Raw genomic sequence first — 12,193 nt, forward strand, 5'->3', positions numbered from 1 at the left:
TTTAAAAGGGAGATACCAGCTTACACGAAAAACTTAACCAAGAATTTCTAAGTCAAAAAGGGGCATAATTATGTAAAAAAGCAAATCAGAGTTATGGGACTTTGTGCCAATCATCTTAAATAATCACAGAGAACAAGTGTGTGAAGTTTCAATCCATTCCCTTCAGTAGTTATGGAGATACCAGCTTACATACAAAAACTTAACCAAGAATTTCTAAGTCGAAAAAGGGGCATAAAATTATGAAAAAAAGCAAATCAGAGTTTATGGACTTGGGTTGCCAATCATCTTAAATAATCACAGAGAACAAGTGTGTGAAGTTTCAATCCATTCCCTTCAGTAGTTATGGAGATACCAGCTTACATACAAAAACTTAACCAAGAATTTCTAAGTCGAAAAAGGGGCATAATTATGAAAAAAAGCAAATCAGAGTTATGGGACTTGTGCCAATCATCTTAGATAATCACAGAGAACAAGTGTGTGAAGTTTCAATCCATTCCATTCATTAGTTATGGAGATAACCAGCTTACATACAAAAACTTAACCAAGAATTTCTAAGTCGAAAAAGGGCATAATTATGAAAAAAGCAAATCAGAGTTATGGGACTTGTGCCAATCATCTTAGATAATCACAGAGAACAAGTGTGTGAAGTTTCAATCCATTCCCTTCAGTAGTTATGGAGATACCAGCTTACATACAAAAACTTAACCACAGGGACGCCGACGCCGACGCCGACAAATAGGTGACTGCATTAGCTCGATTATTCTGCGAATAGTCGAGCTAAAAATGGACCAAGGGCAATTTCTCCAAAATAACCCATTACTGCATGAGCATTTTGTGAAAAATGGCTGTTTTCATTGAAAAGTCTCCCGTTACAAGTTCAAATTGCTATAAAACTGCTTCAATTCTTAACAAACTTGGCACAAATGTTGACTGGACCATTGCCTTTGCAACAACATGCTCAGTCTTAAATTTCTTATTACCATGGCAATGAGGGGACATCTCAACATTGCCAAAAATCACTATTTTCCGTTGATTTTTTCAATCAAAATTGATTTCATAGTGCTGCAACATCACAATGGTTTTCGATAGAGTCAAAGGCTTTTCAGCATTGGTTACACGTTACCTTATGATCAGGCTGGGGTCACTTTTAGCCTCTCACCTGTCACATGTCCAAAATTTTCTTGGCGATGAGGGGGGCTGGTGCCCCCTTCAAACCCCTAAACAGAAGGGGGCACATCCCATTTCTGGCAACCCCTTGATGTATCTTTTGGATAGGGGGCGGCGCCAAAAAAGTTGTCACTTTTTTAAACATTTCTCAAACAAAAACATTTGTTGGGGGCCTTAATAGGCATTTTTTTACCATTAGAGACAACAAAATGAGGGAGGGGGTTGAAAAAGGCTTTAAAAGGCCTATATATCCGGTAATGGGTTAAGGAAGGCAGAGTTAATGTTTGATTGCATTGATCAATCTACCTACAAAATTTGTTGTTGATAACTCCCATGGTTTCTGACAAAGTTTAAAGTAAAAAAAATGAAAAAAGACAATAACTCCAAAATTAGGCAAGGCCGTGTTATGCTTCTTTGCACTACATTTTAATAAGATCTATCTACCTATAAAGTTTCATGTTGATATCTCTTATAGTTTCAGAGTTATGTCCCGGACAAAGTTTGAAGTGTCAAAATGAACAAAGGGCAATAACTCCAAAATTAGGCAAAGCAGAGTTAAGGTTCTTTTGCACTGCACTTCTATCCAATGAGATCTATCTACCTACAAAGTTTCATGTTGACATCTCTTATTCAACGTGTATAAATAAAACAAGACGGCCATGATGGCCCTGAGGTCGCTCACCTGTATATAGGCCCCCGGAGCAGGGCCAGTTTAAACCCCAGGGCTTTTATTTGAACAAACTTGGAAGACACCCATTAGTAGATGTTTCATGATGTTAAGTTTTTACTACACACATATAATGAAAAAAAAAATGACTTCCTCCACCCCCAACCCCCCCGGGCAGGGCCAATTTTAACCCAAGGGCTTTTATTTGAACAAACTTGGTAGACACCCATAAGAACATGTTTCATGCTAAACATCTAAGCTCTAGCTAATTGGGCTTTTTAAAAGAAGATTTTTTAAGTTTTACTATACACATATAGTTAAAAACAATGACACCCCTGAGGCGGGGCCAGTTTTGACCCCAGGGCTTTTATTTGAACAAACTTTGTAGACACTTTCTAGAAAATGTTTCATGCTTAATATCTTAACTCTAGCTATTTGGGTTTTTTCAAAGAAGATTTTTAAATTTTTGCTATACACATATAAGGAAAATCAATGACCCCCGGGGCGGGGCCAATTTTAACCCCAGGGCTTTTATTTGAACAAACTTGGTAGACACTCATTACAAGATGTTTCATGCTAAATATCTTAGCTCTAGCACTTTTGGTTCTTTAAAAGAAGATTTTTCAAGTTTTTACTATATGCATATAGGGAAAATCAATGACCCCCTGGGGCGGGGCCAATTTTGACCGCAGGGCTTTTATTTGAACAAACTTGGTAGACACTCACTAGAAGATGTTTCATGCCAAATATCTAAGCTATAGCTCTTTGGGTTTTTTAAAAGAAGATATTTAAAGTTTTTTCTTTCGGTTGCCATGGCAACCAGAGTTCTGCATGGAATTAAATTCTTTGAACAATTTTTAAAAGGTGACCACCAAAGGAACATTCCTGTGAAGTTTGGATGAAATTGGCTTAGTGGTTTAGGAGGAGATGTCATTTAAAGTAAAAGTTTACGGACGGACGACAGACGGATGGACACCGGACGGACGGACGCCGGACGAAAAGCGATCACAAAAGCTCACCCTGTCACTTTGTGACAGGTGAGCTAAAAAGGGCAAAAACTCCAAAATTAGGCAAGACATAGTTATGGTAATTAGGCACTGCACTTCTTCACAATTAGATCTATTTACCTACAAAGTTTCATGTTGATATCTCTTATAGTTTTAGAGTTATGTCCCGGACAAAGTTTAAAGTGTAAAAATGAAAAAAGGGCAATAACTCTAAAATTAGGTAAAACAGAGTTATGGTTCTTGAGCACTGCACATATACTCAATGAGATCTATCTACCTACAAAGTTTCATGTTGATACCTCTTGTTGTTTTAAAGTTATGTCCTGGACAAGAGTAACGAACGGACAGACAAAGCTGTGACTACGGGGAGCATAAAAAACCTGTTCTTGAGAGAGCTGTTCTGCCTCCCAATCTCCACATCGAATAGTTTGATCTTTAACCATTGAGACATCAAGAACTCCTTTTGCTATGCCTTGTAAGCTTTGACTTGGGCTGAAAAAAAGAGTGTAAATCTATTTTAGTCAAATTTGTAAAATCAAGTTTGACATAACAGACTATATAAAAGAATATTCTTCAATTTCATCAAATTTCAAAATAATATCTGATAGTAGGACCAAAATACAAACTAGCAGCAATATGGGTTAATGAAAGTCTCATTATTTTCAGTTGATCATAAAAGTCACCAATAGGCTCAACAAAAGTGAAATTGGTAAAAAAGGATGCCTTACAGAAAGGAAATTTTGAAAAAAAAGCAAGAAAAAAATTATAGTTGTATTACCATTGAAATGCTCTTGTTCTTGCTAAGATATGTCGAAGATCCACACATCCCGAGACCATAATACCATAATCTTTCAAAAGTTTTCTACCATCATCTCTGGAAGCTACTCCTACTTTCAAAATACTAAACAAGATGGCCATGATGGCCCTTATATTGCTCACCTGATGACTGAGGCTCTGAGCAATGAATGAAAGGCAAATATAATGACAAAAACTTAAACTGATTAGTATAGTGATATTATAACATTCATATTTGCACCCATCATATTTGCACCTAAAATAGTGCAGATAATATGGATTTTTCATATATGCCTTTTTATGTGCTGTGACCTTTCATGGACCTCAGATGACCCATATTCAAACCTGAACAAGAAATCATACAAACAACCTTTGTGACCATATTTCCAGGATATTTAGACTAAAAATGTAACCACTTTTTGGTCTGTGTGAACTAGATTTTGACCATGGATCACACATGTTCAAAGTTGAGCTAGATATCATCAAAACAACCTTTCTGACAAATTTTCAGGATATTTGGGATTAAATTGGTTTTCCATTATTTGGGTTTTTCACCAACTTTTTTACCCTAGATGACCCATCTAATTTCCAGGATATTTGGACATAAACAGTATCCTCTACAGTGTCAACAAGGTTCTCCCATATTTGGGCTGTTAGACCTAGTTTTTGACCACAGATTAACTATATTTTAATTTGAGCTAGAAATCATCTTAACAACCTTTCTGATCAATTTCCAGGATATTTGGACCAAAACAATAGCCTCTAAAGTGTAAAAAAAGGGTTTTCCATATTTGGGCTGTGTAACCTAGTTTCCGACCCAAGATGACCCATATTAGAAACTGGCCTAGAAATCATCAAAACAACCTTTCTGACCTGAATTTCAAGGATATCTGGACCAAAACATTAGCCTTTAAAGTGTTAAGAAGGTTTTCCATATTTGGGCTGTGTGACCTACTTTTTGACCCAGGATGACAAATATTCGAACTTGAGATAGAAATCATCTGAACAACCTTTCTGACCAATTTCCAGGATATTTGGACCAAAGTGTAACATGTGTTTTTTCCATATTTGGGCTGTATGACCTACTTTATGACCCAAGATGATCCATATTCAAACTTGAGTAATTATCATCTTAACAACCTTTTTGACCAATATCTAGAATATTTGGATATAAAAAAATAGCCTATTGAGTGTTAACATGTTTTTTCCATATTTGGGCTGTGTGACTAAGTTTTCGACCCCAGATCACCCATATTCAAAACTGGCCTAGAAATCATAAAAAAAACACTTTCTGTTCAATTTTCAAGATATTTGGACTGAAACAGTAGTCCCTAGAGTGTGTTTTTCTCCATGTTTAGAAAACCTATGCCCTCCCCCCCAGATGGTCCCAAATTTGTCACTTTTTAACAAAAACAAACTTTGAACAACTTTGTTAGAGGACTTATAGATATACCAAAAATCAAAGCTCTTAGCCTTATATCTTCAGAAGGAGACTTTTCAAAGTTTTAACTATATTAACATAATGAAAATCAATGACTACCAGGGTGGGGCAAATTTTGACCCCCAGGACTATAATTTGAACAATCTTAGTAAAGAATGTTACACAATGTTTCACCTCTAGCTTTTGTCAATCATAAAAAAATGATTTTTTAAGATTTTACTAAACATATATAGGGAAAATAAATGACCCCCTGGGGCGAGGCCAATCTTGACTCCCGGACTATGATTTGAACAATCTAAGTAGAGCATGTTACACTATATTTAACCTCTAGAAATGTCAATCAGAGAAAATAATTTTTTAAGATTTTACTTAACATATAGGAAAATAAATGAACCCCTGGGGCAAGGCCAATTTGGGGTATAATTTGAACAAGATTTGTAGAGTTTCCTTAGACGATGCATCACACAAAATATCTAAGCTCTAGGCCTTGCACTTTCAGATTTCATTTAAAAATCTATTTTTATCCCTTCTGACCCAGATGTTCAATGGAACAGAAAAATTTGAAAAATAATTGTACAGCTTCAAGCAAGAAACATCCCAGGAAAATTTCATCAAATTTGGCCTAGTGGTTTCTGAGAAGAAGTTGTTTTAAAAAAATTGATGATGGACAAAGTGACGACCGATGAACGCCCACAATAGCTCACCTTGACCAGCTTAGATGAGATAAAACGCATATGGTATAAAACTACTGATACATTGGGATACCTGTACTTGATAAAATATTTGTTTATATTAAGATAAGATTAATACCAAAGTAATTGAAAGTTTAGTGAGTATCTAAAAAAGAAACAACTGGTGGAATGTGCATGAAATCATTGATAAATCATCTGCATTCTTACATAGTATTTCTTTACATTACAAGAAACTCCAGAACATATTCCCCAAGGGAAAATTAGAACATGCACATGTACCAAGTAATATTTCAAATGCATAATCAAGTTTAGATAAATGATCTATTAAAGTCTTTAAATAATTAAATAAATCAGTACTATCTACATACCTTTTATCAGACAAGAACTGCCTCAATGTAACTGGTATACTCTTAAGCTGGAAAACTCTAACCAATACACAGTATCCATCATGAGTTGCTATTTGTATAAGAGCAACTGGAAGTCTGTGACCAACAAATACCCACTCACAGTCAAACCCAACAGCCTGGATCATATAAACAGTAAGTACATGTACAAACTTTTCCATTGAATGTTTGCAGATTTTTTTTCTAAATTTCTTAAATAATGAACAGATCTAGAATTAAACTGGGGTGTCATTATTTTGATACCTAATATATTTTTAGAGGTATAACCCACATAAAATACACAGAGCAACTTTTCTGTTTTACTGTTGGATGCACATGTAGGCATTATTCAGAAAGACCTCATATGTACACATGCAGGTATAATTCAGAGAGACCCCAGATACACATGCAGGCATTATTCAGAAAGATCCAGATACACATGCAGGTATAATTCAGAAAGACCCCAGATACACATGCAGGCATTATTCAGAAAGATCCAGAAACACATGCAGGCATTATTCAGAAAGACCCCAGATACACATGCAGGCATTATTCAGAAAGACCCCAGATACACATGCAGGCATTATTCAGAAAGATCCAGATACACATGCAGGCATTATTCAGAAAGATCCAGATACACATGCAGGTAAATTCAGAAAGACCCCAGATACACATGCAGGCATTATTCAGAAAGATCCAGATACACATGCAGGCATTATTCAGAAAGATCCAGATACACATGCAGGTATAATTCAGAGAGACCCCAGATACACATGCAGGTATAATTCAGAAAGACCCCAGATACACATGCAGGCATTATTCAGAAAGATCCAGATACACATGCAGGCATTATTCAGAAAGACCTCATATATACACATGCAGGCATTATTCAGAAAGACCCCAGATACACATGCAGGCATTATTCAGAAAGACCCCAGATACACATGCAGGCATTATTCAAAAAGACCCCAGATACACATGCAGGCATAATTCAGAAAGACCCCAGATACACATGCAGGCATTATTCAGAAAGATCCAGATACACATGCAGGCATTATTCAGAAAGATCCAGAAACACATGCAGGCATTATTCAGAAAGACCCCAGATACACATGCAGGCATTATTCAGAAAGACCCCAGATACACATGCAGGCATTATTCAGAAAGATCCAGATACACATGCATGCATTGTTTAGAAAGATCCAGATACACATGCAGGTATAATTCAGAAAGACCCCAGATACACATGCAGGCATTATTCAGAAAGATCCAGATACACATGCAGGTATAATTCAGAAAGACCCCAGATACACATGCAGGCATTATTCAGAAAGACCCCAGATACACATGCAGGCATTATTCAGAAAGATCCAGATACACATGCAGGCATTATTCAGAAAGATCCAGATACACATGCAGGCATAATTCAGAAAGACCCCAGATACACATGCAGGCATTATTCAGAAAGACCCCAGATACACATGCAGGCATTATTCAGAAAGATCCAGATACACATGCAGGCATTATTCAGAAAGACCCCAGATACACATGCAGGCATTATTCAGAAAGATCCAGATACACATGCAGGCATTATTCAGAAAGATCCAGAACACATGCAGGCATTATTCAGAAAGACCCCAGATACACATGCAGGCATTATTCAGAAAGATCCAGATACACATGCAGGCATAATTCAGAAAGATCCAGATACACATGCAGGCATAATTCAGAAAGACCTCAAACACATGCAGGCATTATTCAAAAAGACCCCAGATACACATGAAGGCGTTATTCAAGAAGGCCTCAAATACAGCTTCCTAACATGAAAAAAAATTAAAGTGCCTGGAAGAGTCAAACCAACTTTAATAACCAAATTAACTACCATCAAAAAATAGTTAATTCAGCATAGACCATACCTTTATCATTGTGCACCTTCTAACCAGCTCTATATAAATTTTCTCCCATTTTTCTACTGTATCAACCACATGAATCTCTCTTGAAAATTTGTCCCTAAATTTCAACTGTTGAACTGTTGACTTCAAATGCTTGTAAAGAACCCAAAGGGCTGCAACTGAACAAAAATAAGAAATAAATATCAGTAAACTCATCTTTAATCAATAAATCATTTAAAGACATTTCCTATAGCAAAGATTGAAAATTTTAACTAGTGGACAGAATTTTTTAAAACTTTGATGATTTGCGGGGTCAATATGACCCCGACAGGGCTTTTATTTGAACATGCTTTGTAAAGGTCCACTGTTTTATGCCATATATCTAAACTAGAAACTCTTAGTAGGATGAGAAGATGATTTTTAAAGATACATGTATCAATATACAGTGATACAAAATTACATGGACATGTGCTCTTTTGTTAACCCAAGTGTAAATGTCTGAAGACCTTGTTTTCAAGTTCTTAACTATTTTTTCATATAAATCAGAATTCTGTGTGTGAATGAAACCTAATAAATTGTTTTGGGCATGTGTATATCTGCCCTGGCCATTAACTTCATCTAGGTCAAAGGCCAAAATGGCCTATGACCTAAAAAAAATTAAATTGCAGATTGTTAAAGTGTTGTTTCATGTCTTCTGAAAAAAATCTCTTGAATCAGTCTAATTCAAGCATTTCTACAATAAAATTTCAAGGATATATCAGACAACCCTCAATGGCTCATATATAAATAAAAACTTTACATGCTAGTGAATGGAGCTAAATTATATTTTTACCATTTTAATTTAAGTTGAGTCTATGGATGAATTATATGCAACATTTTTTTTAATTTCATCATTCTATGGTTGAATGAAGTCCAGGGAAAAAGAAGATGTATGGATGGTAGAGAAAAAAGAACTTTTGTTTATAAAGGATTTGGGATACAACAATTTTAATTTGTATTTTGAAAAAAAATTATGACCCCATCATTTGTCACTCTAGTATGAAACTCATTTAAATTCATATATGCTGGATTTGCACAAGTCTTCGAGCACTATTAGAGAGTTATCATTATATTTCTTGGTTAAATGATCAATAAATAACAGATACTTGAGAAAACTTGTTTTTGATTAGGGATTATAAATTTCCCCTCTAAAAATCATGCAAAATTTCCCACTTCCAATTAGTTTAGTAGCTGAACCCTAACCCAAGCTTCACTGTCTAATGAGAGTCCTGTTAATACTATCATCTTCTAGAAATTTTCTCTTGTTGGCAAGATCGAGACTGTTACTCAGAAGCAAAGACTTATATATCAGATAGATAAGAAGCTCTAAAAATAGAAAATTTTCCAATTCTGACCCATAATCATTGGCCCTTAATGTTGATCAATTTCTGCCATCTTGTTTTACGTAACCAAACGTGTTTTAGTTTACATTTTTATCTATTTACTGGGAATAATTGTGAATGGCACCTTGATAATCCAAATTACTCTTTTTTTATATTTTTTCAAATTCTTTTTGTTTCTTAAAAATCTTTTAATTACAATAAGTAATAGATATACCATTGCTGCGTTGATGATTTCTGGGTTTGCGTAAATTATACCATAATCACGTGACAAAGTCAAGTGAGGTTGCATAAGAAAGGTCACGTGATTATGGTATAATTTACGCAAACCCAGAAATCATCATCGCACCAATGGTGTATCTGTTTTAACCTATAGCTTCGCCCAGAAACACTTACTCCTTCGATCTTCAAAACTGAAAATTATACCATAGTCTGGGTATGGTATAATTTACGGTTATTGGAAATTATACTTGGAAGAATTTTACATAAGAAGCGCTGAAGAGCTATAGGTTAATAAAGTTTAGATAACATGACAGGGTGCATGTATATCAGTTAATTTTTTCCATGTCAAACATGGTCTCGGTAAATCTAACAAAAATATGAACTTAAGGGTTACAATGACTTTATGTAGATGATATCATAGCTTCATCTCCATTTAAATATAGCTCTGTTGCATAAGTGACTGTTAGCTCATATGTTATACAGTATAGTGAAAAATGGCACTCCATTTAGTTTAGAAGTATCATCACAAATCCATGAAAAAAATAGCATCCTTTGTAATTTGCTGACTGCATTGCAAGCATGTATTTAAAACGTATAAATAATAATGTGGAAAGTCACAGACACTTCACTGAAAATATTTCACCTTTATCATAATTATTTAATTCCTAAATAATGGATAGTTTTATATGAAATAAAATATAATAATAACTTTTCAAGATGTTGTTACAGTGAAGGTTTGCTCATCCAAGCACTTCTTTTGCTGTACATATTTCATTACAGTGATCTGATAAAATAGCCAATGAATCAAAAGGTGTCATTTTATATGACTTTAAACAACAATGGATCTTAAATACAAAATTTCTATCTAGAAACAAACATAAAAAGGTTTGCAGTAAAGGACAACATGCCATAATTATATACTTAATAGTAATTGTATTTTATTTAATAATTAATGTTCATTTAAAAAAATGTGAAAGTTAAACAGCTAAATGTAATGAAAAATAATTCTTATATAATCAGTTTAACTTTCAATTCAAATTTAAAATTACAATCCTATCGCAGAAAAAATGTTGACATTCAAAAATTTAATGGTCGTTTTATTTGAATGTCTGTCTACCATTTTATTTATTTGCTTTTTCAAAAATATCACTGTAGTAGATTTATAGGAAAATAAAAACAACAACATTCTAATTTTTTTATTTTCTACATTTATCATAACATAATCAAATATCACAGACTTTTTTTTGCTTTTTTCATAGCCGATATCCGGTCATATACCCAATCGAAAATATTATATTTCCAATCCACAGAAAAAAATTCCTAAATGAAAGTTACATTTAATAAAAATATTGAATAACAAATTATAAAATCTTTGAAAATAAGGGCCTCTTCACTGTTATGGTGCTCCATTGCTTGAAGATGCCATCCTAGACATTGATTCTTTGCATTAATTTAAACTTTGCAGAATTTAATTCATGCATTTTTCCCCAATTTTTAACAAAACATCGCTGAAGTTCCCAATACCATGGGAAAGTGTGTATTGTACGTTTTAAATAAAATTACTATTGCTTCTTATATAAGTGAAAAATGTTTAGTCTTTTTTGTTGATGTACCTCCGGGAATTCAAGATGGTGGTATTTTGGCTACTTTTACCCATGATGCATCAAATCTCGCAAAATCTTGCGACATATGATAACTTGCGGGAACACAATTCTGCCAATACTGATTTTCACTGTGTGACCTCACAGTCTCTTCTCCATCTTATATTTAGCTCCATGACATTATTATGAAATAAGGTTTAAAATAATCAACAGATCAAAGTTCTCCGTTGAGAATATGTATGATAGCGAGCTCGAAGAGCTGGCCCGAAGGGCCTGTTTACAAAGCGAGATTAACGGTAACGGGAGTACCTCCTAGATAGTGATGGTTTTGAAAACTTTCGCCCGAAGTACCAAACTGACACATCGCAACTTTTCGAATTACAAGATAAAAACCGAGGTGTTCTGATTGAAAACAGGGAACCAGCATAAAGGGAACCAGTGTATAAAATACCGAATGACAATTTTAAATTGGAAAATATAAAATAAAATGAAAATTTCACGGGAAAGAAAATCGAGCTCACTTTAAATAACGGCTTTGCCTTTTTCATATTAATTCCTCTTAAAGGCAAAACCAAAAGTAAATAGATATTGAAAACCTCACTGAGTGTTGTTTTACAACAAACCCCACCATTGCTATTATTTCAACTTCAATCATACATGTGAAACACTGTAAACATGAGGGGTGAACAGGTGAAATGCCTACACGAAGAAAATTGTGTTAAAATTGTCTCACCACTAATGACAGCTACTGGAACAACAATTTTTTTAATATTTTCACCGTTCATGACTTTAATATTATAACTATTATTTTACAGTATTGACTATTCTTTTAAATTTAAAAATAGACGGAAATTTCACAAGTTAAATCATTTCTCATGGGCGCAGCCATGTTTATTTACCAGTCATTTCTTACATAAAATTTGATTGGATACAATTCTTTTCACTGG

The 12,193-nt window shown here is 34.4% G+C and overlaps 1 protein-coding gene across 1 annotated transcript; it reads right to left on the reverse strand.

The window, feature by feature from the left end:
- Positions 1-281: 281 nt before the first annotated feature.
- LOC132722626 (exonuclease 3'-5' domain-containing protein 2-like) lies at positions 282-12,178 on the reverse strand. The gene is made up of 5 exons (XM_060707150.1): positions 11,980-12,178; positions 8,069-8,223; positions 6,138-6,292; positions 3,620-3,742; positions 282-3,333 (listed from the first exon to the last, which is right to left on the reverse strand). Exons 1-5 carry the CDS (start codon positions 12,029-12,031, stop codon positions 3,129-3,131), a joined length of 690 nt encoding a protein of 229 aa, XP_060563133.1. The 5' UTR covers positions 12,032-12,178; the 3' UTR covers positions 282-3,128.
- Between the last annotated feature and the right edge of the window lie 15 nt (positions 12,179-12,193).

Source organism: Ruditapes philippinarum, unplaced genomic scaffold, assembly GCF_026571515.1.
Source record: "Ruditapes philippinarum isolate M1 unplaced genomic scaffold, ASM2657151v2 ctg993_1_1_1_1, whole genome shotgun sequence".
Taxonomy (NCBI): Eukaryota; Metazoa; Mollusca; class Bivalvia; order Venerida; family Veneridae; genus Ruditapes; species Ruditapes philippinarum.